Source organism: Ascidiella aspersa, chromosome 2 (genome assembly GCF_963924565.1).
Source record: "Ascidiella aspersa chromosome 2, kaAscAspe10.2, whole genome shotgun sequence".
NCBI classification, from domain to species: domain Eukaryota; kingdom Metazoa; phylum Chordata; class Ascidiacea; order Phlebobranchia; family Ascidiidae; genus Ascidiella; species Ascidiella aspersa.
Window position 1 is genome coordinate 3,307,724 of NC_139448.1, and position 23,611 is coordinate 3,331,334.

The 23,611-nt window shown below is 35.2% G+C and overlaps 1 protein-coding gene across 1 annotated transcript in view; it reads left to right on the forward strand.

Annotated features, from left to right (window-relative positions):
- Positions 1–4,326: 4,326 nt before the first annotated feature.
- The window catches only part of LOC146163163 (guanine nucleotide exchange factor subunit RIC1-like), a 34,525-nt gene continuing 15,240 nt past the window's right edge, over positions 4,327–23,611 (forward strand). Inside the window, exons 1-21 of the mRNA XM_083382938.1 lie at positions 4,327–4,467; positions 4,871–4,978; positions 5,573–5,748; positions 5,975–6,114; positions 6,591–6,852; positions 7,400–7,506; positions 9,663–9,838; positions 10,416–10,691; positions 11,633–11,841; positions 12,503–12,728; positions 13,253–13,385; positions 13,928–14,064; positions 14,479–14,570; positions 15,834–16,027; positions 16,935–17,112; positions 17,697–17,940; positions 18,396–18,500; positions 19,162–19,272; positions 20,487–20,669; positions 21,283–21,454; positions 23,308–23,431. Of these exons, the coding sequence (XP_083239064.1) occupies positions 4,327–4,467; positions 4,871–4,978; positions 5,573–5,748; positions 5,975–6,114; positions 6,591–6,852; positions 7,400–7,506; positions 9,663–9,838; positions 10,416–10,691; positions 11,633–11,841; positions 12,503–12,728; positions 13,253–13,385; positions 13,928–14,064; positions 14,479–14,570; positions 15,834–16,027; positions 16,935–17,112; positions 17,697–17,940; positions 18,396–18,500; positions 19,162–19,272; positions 20,487–20,669; positions 21,283–21,454; positions 23,308–23,431 (3,494 nt within the window). The remainder of the gene's footprint in view (positions 4,468–4,870; positions 4,979–5,572; positions 5,749–5,974; positions 6,115–6,590; positions 6,853–7,399; positions 7,507–9,662; positions 9,839–10,415; positions 10,692–11,632; positions 11,842–12,502; positions 12,729–13,252; positions 13,386–13,927; positions 14,065–14,478; positions 14,571–15,833; positions 16,028–16,934; positions 17,113–17,696; positions 17,941–18,395; positions 18,501–19,161; positions 19,273–20,486; positions 20,670–21,282; positions 21,455–23,307; positions 23,432–23,611) is intronic.

Sequence of the window (23,611 nt, forward strand, 5' to 3'; positions counted from 1 at the left end):
TGAATAAAGTTCATGCGGTTTAGAAAACGATTCGGAAAACAAACAAGGATGGTATCGGTGCCGATCAGACATTAAATTAGAAGTTTTTGAGCCATGATATGCCCGCAGAAAATTTAACTGAGAAAGGTTAATAACCAAAGTTATTTAAATTTCTTAAAACTGCAAAAAAATTTGACGTAATAACTTGAAAATAACAATCCTAAAACGTTTTATTTTGTTTGCTTGAGCAGAGACGTTATTGGTAGGAGACGTATTTGACACGTGGCCATGTCCCCTACTCTCCAAGTTTAACAAAATAAACGAACTGTATGTGTTGTTCTTCATGTTGCGTTTGATGTTTAGATGTTAATTTGTGACGTCACATTTTGACGTAACTTTACTACGTCATCCCTGAAAAAAAACCTATGACACCGGCCAAATTGAAATCCTTGAAAAACCTGCCTGTATGCGATGCCCGTAGAAAATGGAATCGACACAACAGGACAAAAAGTGACATACCGACTGTCTCGACGCACAGTTTAAGAGCATTTCTGTTATGCTGACCCACTTACTATTGTACAGCTAAGATACAGGGGTGTGGAGCCAGGGGCCACTGACCACAAAATTATGACCTTCCTACACGGTTGCTTCTATTTGTAAGAATATAAAAGATTCACTGTCTATACTCTATGACAACTGTTTTAGTTTTGTTCACCCCGAGCATCTATCTCCAGATTTCATTTACCCTTGTCTCATGATATGATAAAACTATCTCGTCTATATATAACAGCACAAAATGACTTGGGTTGTTTCAATTTTGGTAAAGATCAACTTAAGCTAAGTTTTACCGTTGCAAATCTATAATTTCGGTCGCAAGTTATCATACTTTTCTGACGGTTCACCCTTATTCACCCCCTTTTGATTGGTTCACCCCTGCAAACATCTTATTCACCCGGGGGTGAACCATTCACCTGATTAAGAAACACTAATCTAAAATATCGACACTTTTATTAGTTTAAGTGCGTACCGGTAATAAATCAGATCCTTATCTGTGTTAAAATGAATTGTTGGCCGTAATATCAATTGACATAATTTTTACATTTTTATTTTTTACATTTATTGCCGCAACGTCTAAAAAAACAAAGGATTATGTCGATTTTATCGAATATCTCCATGTGAATTTTAAAAGACCACGCTTGCGCAACGTTTCAAATTCTCGTCTTTGCAGCTAAGGAGAATTGGCATTCTTCTTGCAGCCATCTTCAATAAATAAACTTTAACCACACAAATTCCATAAATACCGAATTCACAAAAAATCCACGGCTATACTCAACTGAAACTTTAACATTCAAACTGCAGCATCAAGCCAAAATTTGTTTTGGTGTTATAAGTTATAGCGCTTCTCAGTAAAACGCACAATGTTTATTCAGGTGTTTACGGTCTGTGGCAGCCAACGTTTGTCCTTTACTGTTATTAGTTTTGTCCGCCTTGGCTTCGCAGTGCGTTGAAGTAGGCCACAATCTTGTCTACTGATTGACTCCATGACAGATTAAAACATGTTTGTTTTAAAATAAATATTGTACCAAGTACCGGTATACATGTCCCACTATAATTGTCAGCAAACGCTATACTGTTCACTTTCTATAAGTTTATATTTGCTTCTGTAATAACTTTTTTTCTTTGTTTTAAAAGGTGTTTCATCAAACTTGATTTAACAATCAAATTAGATCTCATTTTCTTAATTTGTTATTCATGAAACCGTAAAATACGTTATACATTTTTTAATCATAGATGAAAATCTAAACTTTTAGCACCAACTTTCTTCATCCTACAATAAGCAACTTCAATTCAATTTAGGAAACACCTTAGTCAAACCTGTACTGCAAAGCTGATCAACCTGGACCAGAATTTATTGATTAATAGATTTTCTCGTTCGTCTCGCTGCCCAAAATTCACATGACATTCACGTCAAAACACTGTTATATTTTAACTCGTGCCTGGTGCTCCTAACTTTTAAATGTTGCCATGGGAGAATCAGGCAAAATAAAAGCTTCTCATTCCTTCTAATTTTGACCCACATGTGACTATTTTGCCTCGCAGTAGGCTGTTCCAAGCATCTCGGCGTGGTTTTTACTCCTTTTTTAGACGCGCAACTGTTATTTTTCACTTAGGCCTGTAGCCTAACCAAAAAGGAGATTTTTGATGCGAATATATGAAAAAAGTTATCAGGGTATAAAATCGTAGTTATATGAAAATCACGAATAGTGCCTTAGTTTTTAGAAAAATCTTCGAAATCAAATATAGCTTAAGTCTCCCAAGAAGCTTGTATATTGTAATCACTGTTATCGTGATTTAATTTGAGGTTGTTTACCGTTAGACAGAAAGAACGAAAAAAAAACTGGAATATTATTTCCGCCAAATTAATCATTATTCTTGTTGCAAATGAAAAAGGCTTGTATTTAGTTATTTTATCGCAGATAGTGCGGCAAGAAACCAATTTTGCAGTTAACCTGTTCTCACATTAGAAACACAAAGGTAAATGACTATTCCCAGTCAACTCTGGCCCGTGATAATATTGATTGGCTTAAAAATCGATTACTCTCTTTCAGGTAAAATATATAGCCTACTTGCTTGCCTGATTTAATTATAAGGGTTTGCATAGGCCTATATAGGTATGTAACATAGTTACTACACTGTACTAGGCTACTACAGGAATTTCATGCTAAACGACACTGTGTTACAATAAAATAAATATGAAACTCACACAAATTTGCACCGAAAAAACTTTTGTTGCTCACAAATGAGATCTATTGATCTAAACATTCAGGTGCATTGCAAATAATGTTTTCAAATAAAAAATATAAAACGTTCATACGCAAGTCTAAAAAGAAATGCTACATGAAAAAACTGTCTTGAGTTGACCACTGTTAGGTTTTCCTGTTGATAATTCTCAGTTCTCACGAATTAGTTTCTGTGTTTGATTCCAAGTTACTATGAAATTAGTTTATAAAATAAATTTTCAAACTGCTTTATCTTACTTTTAAACTGCCTTACCTTACCTGGGGACTGCAGATAACGAAATGATAGCGATTAAGCTACCTCTATTCAAACAACATCGATCTTTCACAAAAATCAATGAACATTTAAGATATAAAATGGCGGTCAAATCGTAACTTTATCAATCTTTCAGGTGCAACCGCAAAGACGTATTAACTCTAAAAACTTTTTACTGTCAGCGCTTTCGAACAAAATTGCATTGCATAACTCGTTTAGTTTTTTGTTGTTTTAACCTTTAGGCTAATATCCGGTTAAAATAGTAGTCGGACAAGAAAAAATGTGGTAAAATTTCGAAAAGCTCTAAAACATGTTGATCTTAATTAATAAAATATTCCTAAAATATGTATGAAAATCAAACATCTTCGCGAAGAATTTAGCAATTTAAAATGCAAATCTTCAGTTTGACCATTAAATTGTTCCATTTAGATACCATTGAAGAAAGTATTTTGCAGTTTTAACAAACCACAATACCTTATTACACGTGAAGTCTGACGTGTTTCTTTAAGCTACCAATTTCACTATTCGGTATTTTGGACAACTTTATCACCAGAATCAAAAGTGCCACTATTGCTTCATATTTTTAAGTAATGGATTAGATGAACTGCTTAATAGAATGTCAGGTTTGCATCTATTTTTTGTTAGTGTTTTTTTTTTTTTTGCAGAACTAAATGCCTTAAAAGGGGTTTTCCTAAGATTTACAACCTCAGATGTACAAAACATAATAAATTTGTAATAAATGCAAACTGGCAGGCTTCTGGGTGCTGATTCGTGAAATAATTAAAAAATATATTTCTCCTCCCCCCCCCCCCCCCCTAAAAAAAAACAATATAACGAAATAGCAATAATATCACCAAGATAGTACATTAAGGCAATCATTTGTTCTAGGCTATCACAGGTTGACAAATAAGTCTGTCAGTTCATGCGGAAATCGTTGTGAAATGCATTCATTCGCACAAACTTAAGTCAGCAAATTTGCAAAACTTCAGTCACTCTTACAATTTTTGTTATGAATTGATTTAAAGCCGCTTTTTGTTGTGTTAGTAATTGATTTATAAATTTGTGTTTTATACAATAATACAACTCAATATTTTATTTAATAATTTTTTTTGTAAAAGTTGGTAAGCAGTAAGCACATACTTGTGTGTATATTTCATTAATTTATTTATACATTTGTCTTTTAGAATACAACTCAATATTTTCTTTGATAAATCAATTGTGTAAATACTGCGAACTGCAACCTATTGGAACTGTTATGGGCTGATATGATCCGAACCCACTCAAAGCAGGATTATGTATTTTCCAATCGGATGGCCCAGGTACCTTTCTGGGGGTCAGGGAAAAAAGTCCAACCTGAAATGCGTGGTTTGCAATCGATATCGAATGCTCTTTGCTGTTCTAACTGAGACAACAGTTAGCATTTGGCACTGTAAGGTAAGTCATTTTTTTTGTCTGTAAAAAAATAGTTTACTTTGATTTATTCAATTTAAAATGACTGTGGTCCTGTTTGTATTGCTGGCAAATTTGATTTTTTGTTTTCTTTGGGTGTTACAAGTTGATTTCCTAAACAAAACAAAGTGCAGAGATTCTTTGAAAATTAAAAAAAAAACAGTATTTATGTTGCGATATTATTTTTATGTTAAACTTCTTTTTTTTAGCTTTTTCTACTTAAATTGAACCTTATTTTAACAACATTCCTGTTCATAAACTTATATATAAATCTTCTTATATAGAAATCTTTCTTAATTTAAAAACAAAAATACACATATATAAATCTTCACAATATTTTCTTTTCTTTTTAAATTATGAAATTTTCAATATTTTTTTCAATTTGCAGCCATGTGTGGAGATAGTGTCCTACCAGCGTTGTCATTCATCTGTTGCATCGATTGGAACAAACGAACTGGCAGAATGGAGACAAGACAGCAGTATGCTTGCTGTCACTGTAAGTTGTTTGTCTCCAGTAGATTTTATTTTTTGTCTTGTGATGTACATTAACTAGTGATTATACAAGTATTTATTGACAGTAATTATACAAGTATTTATAAATTTTATTTACTAATAAGCAAGTTTTATTAACATTGACTATTTCATAAGTCGTTTTTTACCTTTATTACACGTACTTTTTATCCAATTATCTATTAACGAGCTTAACATCAACTAGTGATTATACAAGTATTTATTGAAAATCCTTTATCAGTCAATTTACTCGACCTTTTTGACTTTGGCTCATTATCAAGCTACATTACTGATAGTGCATTATGTACCTAAGTAAGTACCTTATGATTCACTTAGCATTTTTCCAAAATTCTAAATGCCAGAAGACTTTAATTGGCTTGTGTGCTCTTTTATGCACATATTAGCCCTTTTGTTCGAACATGTGTGTTGCCCTTATGATTTTTTCTAAAGTGTTTGAATAAATGGATAAAAAAAAAACTGTAGTGCAACTTTAAAATCCAATCAATTGACTGTTGCTTTGGTAACTCGATTTGTCTTTTAACATTTATATACCTGTTTGTTTTACTTTCTCACTACACAGACCACAGAGGGCTACCTGTTGATTTACCAGCTTGAACAAGATGTAAAGGGGGACAAAGGTCTTAATCTTTACGAGTATCATCAAACCAAAACTAACCAGGGCGATGCAAATGAGGTCGTCCCAGCTCTAAGGCTCACACTAAAGTCAAATGTCAACTATAAGGTGCCCGTCACAAGGTAAAATCACTTAAAAATATGGTGTTTCCCAAGATAGGTGTAAGTTAGAAAAATACTTATTTGCATGCAAAAATACAATGTATTTTTGGTTCTTGTTATGCAAGGTAGCAAATGTAACTTAAATATAAGTTTAGCATTTCAAAATAAATAATTAAACAGTTGTTAACATAGTTTTTTTCCTCTTTTTTTTTTTTTGGTTAACATAGTTTTTTTCCTCTTTTTTCAGCATGTCATGTGTGCACGACGAACTTCTAGTTGGTCTGGTGGATGGAAGGCTTGAAATACTTTCTTGGGAAAATGCTACCGAACAGAGAAAGTCGGTAGCCCTCTGCGATATTCCCTTTTCCATGGATTTGAATTTGTCAGGTAAAATGTGTAAACGAATATATTTTTTAAGGTTTAATAAAACATAGAGATAGATTGATATTGTTGTTATTTCGATAATATAGGTTTTCTAATTATATTTAAAACATGCAGAATGACTTTAATTTTAGGTCTTTTAAAACCTATAACTTTTCTTTAAAAAAGAATGTTTTTGTATTTATTTCATAGAAATGTGTGGCAGACCTAACCAAGCTATACTTTTTTTTTGATTTGAACAAAAAAAAAAAAAAAAAAAAACCTAAAACCAGTTTGAATTAAATATAAATTATCATATACAAATAAATTTCCTAGGGGAAAAAAAATCAAAAATAATAATTCAAACCAAAAAATGTGTCACAAAAAAATGTTTTTCCAGGCCATATAAAAACTAACAACAGCCCATAGTAAATATATATGAAATATATATTACACAGAAATGTTCTAAATACCCTAAAAAGTCTCAAAACTTTTTATAATAGGAACAATCATAAAGGAGCGAAACATTTTCCCGATCCAAGCGGTGTACAGCCCCTTTCTCGAGGGTTTTGCTCTGGTGCTTAGCGACGGCCGGGTGGCCCTCGTTGCCATGACACAGAGTGCCCCGGGCAGCCCCGACTCGGAGGACGGAGAAACGATTGAAAGCGGGTGGAAAACAAGAGGAATTTGGGCACCAGGTGTCAGCAATGCGACATGTGTGGCCGTAAACAACAAATACAGGCTGCTTGCATTCGGAACAACAGTGTAAGCATTTGTGAAAATAATTTAACCATTTGTTTCAGAGCAGTGTTCCTGCTAAGCGCATTTTTTGTGCGAATTTCAGGCACCTACCCACATTTTTTTATAAATTGTGCTAAGACGAAAAAGTAAAACGTTATTTTTTACAAGCTGTGGATGCCAATCGACACAATAGTAGTAGCTTCCTTTCTTATTTAGTTGATTTAAACTGATTTGATTTACATTTTGTTTTGAAATTATGACACCTTAAAATACTTATATTTAGTGTTAATGAATTTAAAAAAAATATTTGTGCCGAATCTAAAACAATAAAGTTTAATTACATTTTTCATTTCAGTTTAAAAATTTGTAATCAACTAAAAGATAAATATTTTTTTGTTTTTTATATAGCCTGGTGATATAGCAACAAATATTTTACTCAAGTAAATAAAAAAATAAAAAAAATAAAAAAAACTAACCAAATCTCTATATGCTTTGTAACGGACCAGTCAATAGTAGTAGTTCCTTGTTAATTTAATTTATTTAAATGGATTCAATTTACATTTTGTTCTAGTGGCGACTGTAAGGTGTTTGCAATAGATGATACAACAGGAAGTCTTACTTTGTCACACACCATTTCACTCTCCCCAACACAATATCCCAGCGTATGCAAGACTGTGGGTAAGCTGTTTCTGCTACATTTGTAACTTTAAACCATAATGGATGGAGGATGTTGTTAGTCACTTTATTTTGATGTTGTATCGACAACCGGTGGAACCCAAATCAGTTATTTTTTCGTGTTTAGGCAAAACTATTGATTAAACTACCTTGTCATTTTTGCAATTTGATTTAGAACTACTTTGCAATGTTTACAATTTATTTAAGTGCTATAAGGTTGAAAAATTATTAAATTTAAAACTCACTTGAAAATAACACTTTACAGACAACAACTATAATTACAAATTTTAGACTCAAACTAATAGTTTTAGACAAAAAACAATCATTTGACCAGGCAGCTTACAAATGATAAGTTTTGATTTAGACATTTAATTGGAAAAACATTTCTCAGTCTAAATGTTTGTGGCTATAATACAACCTCGCTATTGGTATGTTTTGTTACAATACAAAGTGCAATTTTACTTTGTATTGTAAATTCCGTTATTATTTGTTCATTTAAGGCAATTTTTTTACCGCAGACACTGATTTTTTGGTTATTGTGTGTAGTTAGCAGATAATATTTTATGATATAGATACGGAGTAAGCAGTTTGGACAAAAACAACAATTTCTTGGTGGTGGCTTAAGGTTCAAATTTTGTGAATGAAATCTAAAATAGTGAAATTTATGTTCAAATCTATTATATTAATATGTAGCCTTTACAGAAAAGGCTTGCTTTTAAACCCCTGCGTTGAACATAAAGTGACTGTTTGCTATGGTTAAGTGCAGTTTTGCTTTCTCGCTTCCTGGGTTTTTCAAGCGTTCGAATAAGTTCAAGTTATGTCAAGTGAGGTACTCCGCTTTTAACTGGACTTTTAAAGTGCTTCTAAAGCAAACAAACACAACCGCACTTTGTAGAAAACATGGACATTGTTTTGTTGGCAATACAGACTCTATTTAACAGTACAGCCAACTGGTATACTTTAATTTTTATTGTATACCAGTTTGTCGTCCCTAAAAAAAAAGGTTTTAAGGACAAACTGGTACATATACTTTCATTTTATTGTACTACATCTGATAGGTTTTAGGGACAAATTTGTATACTTTTATTTAGCCTCACCTGAAATCGTTTTCAGGACAAACTGCTGCACTGCAATTGTTATTTTTCTTGTTATATTTTTTTTCTTAGGGAGAATAAATTTTTCGGTCAAAAAGAAATTTAAGTTTGCAACCAATCATACAAAACGTGGGCATTGTTTAGTTGGTAACAAAGATTCAATTTAACAATGTAGAGCCAACTGCTATATTATAATTTTATTTATCTACACCTCGAATGGTTTTAGTGACAAACTGGTATACTTCAATTTTATTTAACTAAATCCGAAATGGTAAAATTGACAAACTGCAACACTGCAATTGTTACTTTTCTTGATACATTGTTTTTTTTCTTACTCACAACATTTTTTTTAGTTCAGCCAAAATTTATTTCCTCTGGTTCACTATACCTGGATCAGTAATGTAGCTTGCTAATGAATTTTAAAGTCAAAAAGGTCGAGTAAATCGACATCATCTTGATAAAGTGTTTCGATACGAACTTGAATCATCTTCAGTTAATGTGACCAAAACATAAACAAACCACAATTGCGTTCTACCTTTTATGAGTGAGGTTTCAAAATATTTCTGTCACATTAACTCAGTATTTCTTAACCTTTTTTACTTGGCGGCGCACCTAGAGACGTATGAAAACGTGGCGGCGCACCTTCCGAGCGAAGCGAGCGCGAAATTTTTGAAGTGTACTTCTATTGGTCTTAAATTGTCTGCTTTTTTTATTATATGGTTTTATTGTTGCATATCTTTAAAGGGACTTTCAGCCTTTGAGACTAAAATCGTTATTTTGTCCAATAAATTCTTAATCCGATTAATTTTGGACTAATTTCGACATGTTTTTTCCTTTCGTTTGCGGCGCACCTAGCAGCCTTCCATGGCGCACCGGTTGAGAACCGCTGCATTAACTGATCGTGATACAAGTATCAAAACGTCCTTATCAAGATGATGTCAATTTATTTGGCTTTAAAATTCAATATTGAGATAAAATTTTCTCCACAAATTATAATTATTCTATATGACCAAACAGGCTGTATTATTTTCAAAGCAGTTTTTAAAAAAGTTATTTTTTGTTCAGGAGCTGTAATGAAGATGGATTGGTCACCCGATGGTTGTGTGTTGGCCTTAGCATGGATGAAAGGAGGTCTTTCGGTGTGGAGTGTATTTGGATCCTGTTTGTTCTGCACTCTTGCTTCTGACAGAGCTCATGGGTCAGATGGAGCGTCCAACGTACAGGGAACATTCAGATCACTGGTTAGTGAAGTAGCTTCATGTGAAACTTTTTTAACATCATTTAATTTATTAGAAAATTCGAATGACTGGTTAGTTTAATGTAGCATGTGACAACTTTAAACATCTTTAGCGTTTTTAAGAATATCAAAGCCAAAACAGAGTAGGTAGCATTTTGTAAACATTTTAAATACATCTTTATTCATATTCAACATCTGTTGTTTAGGCTTTCATACTGTGTGTTACTACAACTTCTGTCCATTATGCTTTAAAATTGCCATTTTTGTTTGTTTTAAATTGAGTGTTTATACAGTAATATACTGATTTTAAAATTATATGACACCTCTATGAGTGAATTGCTGAATATCCACCTTATTTTAGTTAAATACGGACTGTAGGATTAGAATTGGACTTGGGATTTGGCAAAGTCGCACAACTGACAGTGACAGGAGTCAGACTCCGGTTCAATTTTTTTCGCAAATTCGAACTCTGGTTATTTTGACTGACTCTGTAAGCCTGGTGGCAGTCCTGTTGGGTTTGAGCTCCTGTCAAATAAAGTCAAACATCCTTAATTAATTGATAAAAATGTTCACAATTTCAGTGTTGGGGAGTGGAGGGTTACAGTCTGTGGTCAGTCGGAACTCACACAAACCCGAAGAAAAACGCTAAAACGCAAGCCGAAAAAACTCAAAATGACGCCGAGAACAAAACTACCACCGATAAACAGAAGAAAGGACACCGGAAAAGTGCAAGACGGAAACTGGTCACGGAAAATGGGGGAGATATGACCCCCTCGATGGGAAAAACGAATTTTGACCTCGCCCAATTGTTGATCATACAATTTGTGAAGAGTGCATTGGCAATGAACCCCTGTATGGTATGTTTGCCTTTTCACATTTTTAAACAATATTTTAAAAAAATGACATACTGTGATAAGCAAACATTCTTTAAACTTTTCAATTAAAGTCAGTCATTTCATAAGATGTAAGAGAAATTATGATACTAAAGATGCTATTTTGGAGAAATATATTTCTCTTTACATCTTTAAAATGTTTAATTCAAAGGAGAAATAAACTAAGTTATTGTCGTCATTCGCCTAATGGGGTCAATATGTTTTTAGCTAAAATTCAATATAACTTTTTAAAAGAAGTAAACTCAATTTCCGGTTGACTAAATATTTTATTACAAAAAATCGAAGTTCTGATGTCACACCTTAGCCTTCCGATCTTTGTGTAATTAATTGATTGGCAGACTCGCTAAAGCTGAAATAATCTTGTCCTATTGATTATATGCTGTTTTTATTTATTGAGCCAACGATTATACTCTTACTGAATCTAAGGTGTTGCGAAAAATAAGCTTACAATCCCTTTTATTTGTCGTGCAGTATGCCGAAACGTAAAAATAGCCTAATCTACAATTTCTTGCAACATAATTTACAAGCAATCCGGTGCCAAAACAGCGGCGCCGTAACAGCGCCTATCAAACTACAGCCCCCAAATGTCGACACCAAAACGGACCCATGGCCCCCGATCGTCCTACACCCTCCCTACACTTTCAGGCGTCATTTTTGACATTTAGGCCTTATTTCGATAACTTTCGGAATTATTCCGACATTCAGGCGATTTAGATCTTATTCTGTCGTAAATATTACTGCGTATTTACCTTTGTTATGTCGTTGGTCTTAATACTATGGTATTATAGATTATTTTGCCTTAGATATTGTTGTTTAAATACACTAGTGCAATGGCACATGACATCCTAACTTTTACATCACGTACCTTTGTTTACCTTCAAACCCTTCCCATTGTTACGTCACAGAGCAACCACTGTCACGTGCTGATGCACAGCGAGGACAAGATCTTCATAAGCTTGGGTGAGCGACCTCAGACCTACTCCATTGTGAGCAGCGACGCGTCAGATCGGTCGTTCTTAGCACGAAGGAACTCCAGTGTTCAGTCGAACTACGGCGAAATAGCATCGCAAGGGATTCGGACGAGGCAAGGTTCACGCGGGTCGCCAAGAAGAAGGTGAGTTGGATGAATACGTTTCTAATTTTAATTCTGATTAGTGGATTTCCCTTGTGTTTCTTATTCTAATATAAATCCATTTTTGCCGAAAATCCTAATTCTTCCAAAAGCTTTTCTTTGGTTTCTTAGTATAAGGACAAATTGTTATTAATGAAGGTGAGTTTTAGCCCTGAAAAGTAACTATCTTGGTTCAGTTATTTGTGACATTTGTACTTTAATAAGAAAAAAGCGATTTTATCAAAAAAGATTGTATTTGTACCCGATGCCAAATAGTAGTATAACAGGGTATCATTAGTGCCGAACTGATACCAAACTTATTCAAGCATTTTCGCAACATTGTTTGCAATCTTACTTTTTCTTTCGAAGGATATTGTTCTAAATGAGCGTATTAACAATCAATTTTAATGCAATGTTTTCTCAGAAATTTTTATTTTTCAAAGGAAAAATCTTTACACTAGAGCGCAAATTCGAAATATCGGATATCGGACCGGCAGTGATACCATCACTTGGCACCCGGTACCGACTTCGTTGAGCTATTACCAGATTTGCTAAGTGATGCTAAACAGTATCTTTCAGCAAATACTCTTAATCTGGCGCGATTTTGTACGACAAACCCAATTTCCCTTTTTACAGTTTACCAAGAATTACTTCGACTTTTTAGGTCTGTTCCTTCGCCCCTATCCTCGCCACATCGCGTCAGCCAATCACCGCCCCCCACGTTGTCCCGCATCGACCAATCGGAGGTCGCCACGTCAGCATCTCGTGCCGACGACGATAATAATGACGAGGAGGACATTTCTAGTCACCTCGGTTCGGCTGTAACTAACAAACAGTGGACTGTTATACAATTCCCGCTCAACTATCTACCGGGAAACTGGCCTATCAGGGTAAGTTGTTATATTTGTGTTAGTATTATTATGGAGTGCCCTAAGTGCACTTAGTCACTGTTTTTAAATGACTTTACTTGAGTCATTTGGCGTAACTTGATTTGGACTTGAGTCATTTACGCAAATGACTTGAGTTGTACTTGGGTCATATATGAAAAATTGACCAAGTGACTTGACTTAGACTTGAATTATTACAAAATGACTTCACTTTAGTGCAATTCAGTAGCTATTTTTAAATAAAAAAAAACTTTTTTTTTTATCAGAATCGTTAAGAGTGCCAGCAATTTTTTAAAAATTGTGTTGACCATGGCATTTTTTCAAAAAAATCTTCATGCAAAAATCGTCGAGCGATCCAATTTTCGGTCTTTAAAAACCTATAAATCTTCTTTGAAAAAGTCTTTGAAGTATTTCGTAAAATTGTGTGGCAACTCCAAATAAGTTGTCAAAACACAAATTCGTTTATCCGTTGCTCCCCAAAAAACTATGCTATGTTTTTAACCTAACGAACCGGTTTCTCGTTACAGTTCACAGCAGTGGATGACACCGGTTGCTTTCTTGCAATCGCTGGTAACTTCGGTTTAGCTCATTACACCGTAACTTCAAGAAAATGGAAGGTTTTCGGCAACGTTATGCAGGAAAAGGACATGGTCGTTACAGGTGCATTATAGAGTTGCTGGTTAGAGTTGGTTTAATTCAGTGTTTCTCAACGCATGTGTTGCCACCCAAAGTTGGGTTGCGTTTTGATTTGGTTGGGTCGTCACATACAGCAATTCACAAGGTTGGTTAACTAAGTGCAAGATTTCTTTAAAATTTGAAAGTGCGAACAAGCAATACAAAGACATTGCTCATATTAATTACATTCAAATCTATTTATACTAACGTCTTATGATTTGTTTGCTTACAAAAAGTTCTGTGAAGACAATTAGTTATCAGACCTTCGCCGAAATGCTGACCCCCATAGTATTTGGAAAAAAGATTGAGAAACACTGGTTTATTTATTTTTTTGACGCTATAAGAAAGTTTTATTCACCTTTTTAAATCTATTTATTTCTTCGAAAAAATGCTGCTTGTCTAAATATGTTGTTTCTAGGCGAATTTATGATTTATTAATTGATTAAAAATGTTCCAGATTGTTTTCCTCTATTTGTGCATCACACAGTCGTTTGTTATGTCACACTGTCGTTTATTACGTCACACAGGCGGTCTGACGTGGTGGGAGGATTACGTGGTGGTGGCTTGTTACAACTTGAGTGAGAACCAAGATGAAGTTCGGCTTTACCCGAGACTTACAAACCTCGACAATTCGTTCGCGTGCATAAGGAGGGTCAAGTCGCAGGTCAGCTCGCTACAGCAAATTCAGCTGGAGAATTGGAGTTTTTTTCAAGCAGAATAGATTTGTTTTTGTCGTTTATGAAAACAAACGAAAGTTTATTGTTTAATTTTTGGGGGGCTAAAACTTCTTTTCACTTCAATAAAAACAAGCCTTATAACCATAAGACATATGAAATAGTTTTTTTATGAGAAAGTTTTTTTTTGACGTTTCAAACTATCTCAATTGTCTGTTAAGTTAAAATCAAACAAAGTTTACAGTTTAAAATTGTCGAAAAAATCTATTAAATGTTTAATATAAAAAATAACTGCCTATTTTTTGTTTTAAGACATTACTTGTAGTACTCAAAAATAAAAAAATAAATACGAATAGTTACTAGTAGGTATCCATTCCGTCCATAAGTCTCTGTACACGTTTCAGATCCTGCTGGTAAACATCTTCCAGAATCTTCTGATCCTCTTCACTTACGATTGTAGGATCAGCATTTTTGTTCTCGCTCATGACCCAAAACAGTAAGTACAAGATTTAGTGTCGGACTTATTTAAGCAAAATTTACCGACTCCGTAGGCCTAATAAGCACACACCAATCAGTAACTGTGTTTAAGAGTCAGTAATTACACCACACCAACCAACTTATCACTTAGACCGCACGAATCCGCTAGACCAGCGCTTCTCAACCGGTGCGCCGCGAGCAAAACGAAGAAAAATAAATATGTTTAAAATATATATATATATTTTACTTTTCCATTAAGCTTAGCTCATTGATTTCACAGTACTTCCTAGTAGAAAACGTAATAAGACCTACAAAGTAGCAATATCTTAATTAACTAATCTATATTACCATAGTATTAAGACCACCGACATAATAACGCCAAATTCGCAGTAATCACGACAGAATAAGATCTAAAATAGTCTAGATAAGGCCTAAACATGTCAAAATAAGTCCTAAATAGACAAAATAACGCTGAGACTGTAGGGAATCGGTATGGGATGTTTGGGGCCACTTGTCTGGCATTGGCCGTTTGTTGTCGCCATTTGGGCGCCGCTATTTTGGCACTTGATTTTTTGCCCCTGTTTTGGCTTCAATTGGGTTAGGGTTAGAAATACCAGGGAAGTTAGTGATAATTAAGGGTGGGGTTTGGAGTTAGATAAAAGGTGGTATAGGCCTTATTTTTGCCATTTAGGTCTGATTCTGATTTCGTCACTATTACGACTATTAGGTATTAGTCCTATTTACGCCTTATTCCTAACTGTATTTTGTTCCGAAGTTGATGTTGTTCCAATTTTGGTCTGAAGGCTGGAGATCCTTTAAAGATTTGCAATTATAAAGCCTATATAATGAAAATTGACAACAATTTAAAGCAAATGCCGGTACACCTCAAAAATTTCGCGCTCGCTTCGCTCGCAAGGTGCGCCGCCACGTTTTCATATGTCTCTAGGTGCGCCCTCAAGTAAAAAAGGTTGAGAAACACTACGCTAGACACACAACTAAAAAAATAAGCATGTTTCTTATAAATAGACACTACTATTTTTCTCTGACTCTGTGCTTAAATAATTTTGCGTAATTCTTACAAATAAGCACGGAAACCTGCAATTACTCCACACTGATCCATTTATTCCCGCATACCGCGTGAAGCTGCTTGGCACACAACTAAAAATAAGCAAGTTTCTTAAAAAAAAAATTACCCTAAATTCAGCGCAATTCAAAGAAATAAGCAAGCATTGGTATGGTCTAAGCCTCTAAGGGCCTCTAATTATTCCATTCATTCCCCTAGACCGCGTGAAGCTGCTACCATCCGCTTCCTGCAGGAGTTATCGATGGCCCGCTATGTTCCCTACCCCACCTTGGTTGCCTCGGTAACACTCACCGCCCTGCACCTCGAGAGCGCCCTCCGACGGTCGTCGTCATCTACTTCTTTTTCGTCACGGCCTCAAAAAGAAACCGAAGTGCTGATTGTAAACGTCGCAGGTTTGTTTATGTTTTTTTTATTTTGTCTGTGTTTGAAGGAGTTCGAAGGACGACTACAGCATTTACTTCGTGGAAAAATATTTTTTATTGCCAGTTTGGCCGAATTTGCTAAGGTTTACTCGAAACGTTTGCAACGGGATGCCAGAGATTTCAATCTTTTTTAAACTCATATACTTGTAATGGGCTTGTCCTGATACCATCAGGGGTGTACGATACTTGACATATTGTTCCGATACCCGATATTCTGGACAAAAACTATCGCGATCCGATACCAAATGACGTCATTTATATGTTCAAACAATCAACATAGATAAAAGAGAAGCGTATAAAGGTCGTCTTTCCAGGTTAAGATTATCTTCAGCATACGAAAATCTAGTTACCTCCAGTGTTTAAATTATGTTTTAATATAGAATTGTTGCGTTTGTTCACAAAAGATTACTGTTTTTTTGTGATAATAATTTGGTATCGGTTCATCACCGATACGGCCCTTTTATCGGACGACTTACGATACTACCACTTGTCATCTTGTATCGGCACCGATCCGATATTATCGGACATCCCTAATTTATTGTTAAGTTTCTTGTACTAACAGATTGAGCAAGCATTGGCGTATGGTTGTTTCTCGACTCGTTCCCTTCTGAGCCTGCATAGCTCAGTTGGTAGAGCGACGGTCCCGGCTTGATCGGAGGTCGTGAGTTCGAACCCCACCACAGTCTAGTTGTTTTTCTAGTCTGCCCTGCTTGCATCCTTGATCGACAGATTCGGTGAAGAGTTTGCAATGGCTTCAGTATACTAATGATATGTAAGCCGTAATCGTTGGTCAAAAAGCAGCTTCCCAGGGGCTGGATCACAGATGTTATTAAACACTTGTGTTTTTGTCTTTTATTGGTTATTTTTTTGGTTCCAGGCCGTCTACTTCTGCTTCAGGGCGCCACAGACGACGATGAGACACCTAGTGGCGGCACCACGGACCTTGAGGAACCTTCGGAGCCGCTGGCCAACGAACGGCGCCAGTTACGCTTCACTGCACCCGTGGTGTTGGCGTCTTGTGTGGAGAACATCTGGACCACTCAGCATAAAAACAGGTGAAATGTGGGAAACTTCACAAAATTTGGTGTGTGCACGGTTCTGTAAGGTAGCTTGATTATAATCAATGTCAAAGCCAAGTTGATGTCGATTTACTCGACCTGTTTGGACGTTAATCGTTTTGTGTTGTTGAGTTTTAAAAGAAATTGTAAAAATAAATGTGAAATATTGCGGCGGAAAGACTGCTGTACAGCTCTACAAATTGTCATAACTTGACGACACAAGTTTTATGTTAAAATTTTTTTGAATGGTAGTAAGGACAAGTTTTTTTTACATTCGTGGCTTGTATTGTTAAGTGATTCAATAAATTATGAAAACACTTTCATTTTGCTAGTTTTACTTAAAAAAATATGTAAACACTTTTTTCTAAAGACTGGTTTTTCCAATTTAGTCAGAATTTCAATTTAAAAACACAAATGTCCGAAAAGAATTATATTATCCTAATAGAAAAGTTACGATTTGCAAATATTGCTTTTCAAAATCTATATAATGTTTTTTAGAAAATAATTATTTTGTTGAGTACAAAAATATAAATCCAATCTTGGAAAAAATCTAGTTTTTACAAAATATACTTTCTTTCCAGGGCCAAGGTTCATCTTACCGACGCCCTCTGGCTTGGATGCGGTGGGGCCGGGGTCAGGGTCTGGTTACCCCTGTTCCCCCCACGTCACAATCGGCATGGGGGTGAGGATGGGGCGGGGCACAGGGGGTTTGAACTGCAGCTTCTAACAGCTCGTCGTATCACCCTTGCATTCGCACTGGATTCCTGCTACCCGCTCGCTGTGTTGTTTAATGAGGCGGTCGTACTCGGCGTTACTTCGGAGACGGTGGGTGTTTTTGTGTTTTGGTTGGAAATCGTTTTTAGATTTTCAACATGATGTGAAAATGAATAAGGAGTTATTCGAAACGTTCAAAATGCTACCTACTTCTGTACGGGCTTTGATATTCTTATTTTTTTAATATTTTAAGTTAGGTCATAGATGATGGATTAGATTGTTCCACCATTTGATAGTATTATGCAATATTACGATAACAAACGCATTTTTATCAGCGGCGAAGATAAAGTGTTTTTGAATTGTTTGAAATATGGTCGCTATATGTTATGTGTCTGTAAGTTTGTTTTAATGCTGCAAAACAAAGTGACTTTTATAAAGGTTTTAAACTTTAGTATGCTAAAGTTTTTTTAGCATTTCTGTTGAAACGAGTCTTTTAAAGAGGCATGTATTAAAAAAATTTCGTTTACAAAATCACCACCCTTTATTTTGTTTTTTTATGTCCCCAGTTGCAAGGTTTCGATGAGACTTTGACGCACAAGAACTTGCAGGAATACAACACAGCCTTACAGTTCTCCACCATTGAGCGAACCTGCGAAATCTATCTGCACCAGGTGCGCAATCTTTATGCTTTCATTTTATGCCTTTTTTAACGTTCTTATACGACTTTTAACACTGACTTTACAAGACTGGGTCTATCGTTAGGAACTTTTAAAAAATATATTGTTTTAATAAATAGCCTTGCCGTATTACTCAAAAAGGGAACAAAACCTAGTAACGATTGTTGGTCTATCCCAAAAGCAAAATATAAAAAATAAATCATTAATTATTTCATTTTAGCGTTGTAGCAACTTAGGCCTACTCTTTTTTGTTTGTTAACGATTTAAGATAAAAAAATGTTGGATCGCAAATTATTGCCGAAATCCCAATATCAATTAGGTATCGGATCGGCACCGATACCACCCTAGTATCGGAAAAACACCGATACTAACACAGTAACACTTGGCATCGCGTATTATCCCATTCAATATTATCAAGCACCCCTATTTAACTGTATTATTTTAATACTAAAAAACAAGTTAACATTCAATAAAAAAAACAATAAGTCATTGATAAAGACCGCTTCAACAACGCAACCCGTATGTTTATTGTTTTGATAAACATATGTCAGTTACAGCTCTAACTGGCAGCTAAATAACAGCCAGACAATAGAAATCAATTATTGACTGTATTCAACTGAACTCCCATTTAACCTTTTACTCATGTTCTCTGCAGATTCTCCGTCAGCTTTTGCGTCGCAACCTTGGTTACCACGCTCTACAACTAGCAGCAACATGCCAAAACCTCTCCTGCTTTCCACATGTGCTAGAACTAATGCTACACGAGGTAAGTACTACCGAGAAGCGTGTACTGCATAAAACTGAGTATCATTGGGTCTCTCGTCGGGTATTCTAGCTGTCTATTGTAATTTTTTTGGATTCTGGGCTCTACTTAGTAAAGCGTTGGGCTCTCCGCACTTGCTCGAACTAATGATACACGAGGTAACTTAATAATTAACTCCGTAAGCTTCATTAAATTAAAAAAAAAAAACTCTGATCTCCATCTGAGATTTCACCTATTTTTATTTGTGTTTTCTTATTTTTTTATATGTTATTTATACATCTGGTTTATAAGATTCTTATTGTTTTTTTATGGACTTATTTTATTTACAGATATTGTATCGTATTTTTTCTTACTTTCCTGCTTAATCCAGGGGTGTCCAACTCAAACATGCCGGCGTTCCAATTTTTATCCTATAACTTCTTACCGTGCCAAAGTTTAGTAATATAATTCTTTCTACTAAAAAAACGTTTTTTCTACAAATAATAAAAAAGTGTAGTTAGCAGTGCGCACTACTGCATCTAAGTGTCCGTCGGTGTGCTGACTTTTGCTTTTTGTTTCTTCACACCAAACTTTATAGTTATGTGAATGCTAGCCTTCACTAAAATATAATGTTATAGTATTAGAAGTAATTGTTTGTTGTCGTTATTGCCGCGATTGTTTTATATTGTGAATAAACAATGGCAATTTACTGTATAATAAATTCGGTATTTTTTACAATTGGCTGAACAGCAAATTAAGTTATTTAGGAGGAAGACTTGCGTGTCATTTTTTATTTGGTCGCGTGCCAAATGTGGTGCCGCTTGTTGGACACCCCTGGCCTAATCTATTTATTTCTTGTTTAATTTTTCTTCTGCTCAACTTTTCTTGTTAAACTTTCCTTCGCTTGTAGGCGTATGTGTATTAATTTTCATGTTTTTACTGAATTATCATTTACTTATTTAATATTCTTTTTATTGCCATTTTCCACAATCTTTATCGCTTTTCACCTTTTCAAATGTTTTGTTTTTCCCAATCTTTCTTATCTTATAACCCTTGAAGAGGAATCACGTTGGGCATCATCATTTCGTATATTATTATTTTAATATACCTAAAAGTTTGTAACGTTTTTTTAGTTGTCCTTTTTTACATGCATTTTCAATTTATATATGATTTTTTTCTTGTTCTAATTTTCATTTAAAATTAAGATTTTCATGTTTTTACCAACCTCTTCATATTAGGTCCTTGAGGAGGAAGCAACAGCCTCGGAGCCGATTCCCGACCCTCTCCTCCCAACAGTGATAAAGTTCCTGGAGGAATTTCCTCAGTACCTCCAGACCGTCGTCCACTGCGCGAGGAAAACAGAAATCGCTCTCTGGGAATATCTGTTCAACTCTGTCGGGAGTCCAAGGGAGCTATTCGAGGTTTGGATTATCTTAACTTTTGTTTTTTAGAAAGTACTGAGAAAATAAAATGTAAAAATCAAAAAGAAATAAAAGGAAAAAAGTCACGGAGCTTTAACTTATTTTTTCAACTTGCGTTTTCAAAAAGTCCTAATAAAATAAATGTACAAATTCAAAAATGTTAAACAAAAAATAAAGTTAACTGACTGTTAAACGGTTCGGTAATTTCTTAGCTGTTTTTTAAAAAAGTCTTTGATAAAACTAGTTTAAAGTCATGTTTGTACAAGAAATGTTCTGGTTTTTTTTAAACCTCTGAGCCTGTGTAGCTCAGTTGGTAGAGCGGCGGTCCCGGCAGACAGAGGTTGTGAGTTCGAACCTCACTACCGACTATTTTTACGAACAGGATGCAGCAGGCAACGGTCCTATGGTTGTTTCTCGACTCGCTCCCTTCTTGAGCCTGTGTAGTTCACTTGGTAGAGCGGCGGTCCCGGTATGACAGAGGTTGTTAGTTCGAACCTCATTGCAGGCTAGTTTTATAAAAAGGATACAGCAGAAAAATTTACTTTGAAAGTACTTTTACAGCACCTTTTTTCTTTTTTTCTCTTTTCTCTTCTTTACCCTTTTTGTCTTTTAGGAATGTTTGGAGCTCGGTCAGCTTCGAACGGCCGCTTCTTACCTCATCATTCTGCAGAACCTCGAACTGCTGGCAGTTGCGCGCCAAGATGCAACGCGCCTATTTGACCAGGCGCTGCACACGCAACAATGGGTGCTAGCCAATGAGATCGCTCGCTTTTTGCGCGCAATCGGTAAGTACTCTTTTTTTGTTTTAATTTGGCGAAAAACGAATCTTTTGAGATATAAATACAATGAGATTAAATTTAATCGAATTTTGCCTAATATTCTGTAAATTATACGTTTATTATGTTCCTAAATTTATTGAATTCTACCCATAACGAACAAAATTGGCGGCTGTGAACGAAGATAGGTGTTAGCTTTTCACTGCTTTGAATAATCACAGATAAACACGATACACTTAATTGTCAAATTTTGCCTGATATTCAATACATATACTTGGACATGTACTTTGCGGTGCAATATATATTTTAGCAAAAACGCCGGGTCAAATCAGTTAACAATTTACCGCATTCGGTCTTTCGCAGTTTTAACAAAAATTGGTTGAAAAGAATTGGTTCCTGTCAGTTAAAAGTGCCTTCAATTACAGGCTGTTAATTTCAGTTAAATCGAAATTATAGACTTATAGAAATTTACCCAAATACAAAAGCAAGTTTTTTCAATGGCAAAAAATTGAAATCGCCTTTTGTTTAATTCTAACCTTCTTCCATTACGCCAGTTGAAGACGAAATGCTCGAAGAGTTATTCCGCTGTGGTAGGTTTTCAAAACGTAGCACCTGCATAGTGGTGGAGGTTACAGGCGGGAGTTTACGGTGTAGGGTGGTCCGTACCCCTTTAAACACGCTACAAGTTAGCAATGTTCAACAAATCACATGAAAATTACAGGGGTTGATTATTCTTAAGCAAAATAAACCAACATCTCACTATATATTTATAAAACTGTCATTTAGTTTGAAATTCAAATATTTTCATTAACCTTTATAAGCATTAGCATCCGACAGACATTTTTGTTAAGAACGTAAAATTAGCGATAGAAAATATTCTGCGGACCGGGAAAAAATGACGACCCCTGTCTTCAAATAAAGTCCCATTGTCGTTTAAAACCTATATTTGGAACCAACTTTTAGTGTAATCAGAAAACTGAGTTATTATAGATGTGTCTTTGTATAATATTTTAGAAACTGGAGTAAAATGTCAAGCAACAATAATTTTTTGTTGTTTTATATTTGCTTGGGCTAGCAATCTAGATGGTGTAAGACAGGGGTGTCCAACTCAAACTTGCCGGCGTGCCAATTTTTATCTTATAACTTCTTCCCGTGCCAAAGTTTCGTAACCGAACCAATTCTTTTTAATTATAAAAGCGCTTTTTTACCAAAAATAGGAACGTTTATTTAAACTTGACAAAAAAAACTGTCTAGTAGAAATGCGCATCACTACATCAAAGTGTCTCTCGGTGAGCTGACTTTTGTTTGTTCACACCAAGCTATATAATATTATGTGAATGCTAGCCTCCACACAGTATAATGTTACTATATCAAAAGTAATTGTTGGTTGTCGTGGTTGCCGCGATTGTTTTATATTGTGAACAAACAATGGTAATTGGCTGAATAACAAATTGAGCTTTTTTGGCAATTGGCTAAATAACAATTTTAGTATTTTTTGGGAGGGCTTGCGTGCCATTTTTTATTAGGTAGGTTTGGCACGCGTGCCGCTTGTTGGACACCCCTGCTGTAAGAGTTAGAGATTAGATGGTTTTAATGAGAATAACTTTTATTATACATGTTGTAACGACTACTCATTTATGTATTATTTGTTTCTTGGTGTTTTACCCGGTCGTTTTCTGACTAAAAGTCAATCCTTTTGCTTAAAGTAAAAACATATTTGTCATTAACTTGCTTATAAAAATGAACTCGGTTTCAGTTGGCCAACATTTGCAAAGTTTAAGATGATGTTAAAAGAGTTTGTTTTTATCATACCTTACATTTCTAGTAACCTAACCTTTAAACCCTTTTTTGTGCGTTGCTAGGCGACGGAGATGCGTGCGCAACCCCGCGTCACCCGACCCTCCTGAACGCGAACATTTACCCCGCAGTTACCCCTGGGTCTCACCATAACACCCCCACCGAACCTGACCCAGCTTTCAAGTTCAGGTTAGTGTATGTTTTCTGTGTACTTCATTGTGTGGAAATATTGCGGTGCTTGAATGTTGTTAGTTAGAGGTTGGTTTTAGTGACTTGTGATGTTATATAAGAATGATGGGTTTGCGTTGGTGAGTAGTTACATTTTCTTTTAAACCTATAACTTACATACTATTTTTCGGCAGGTTTTTA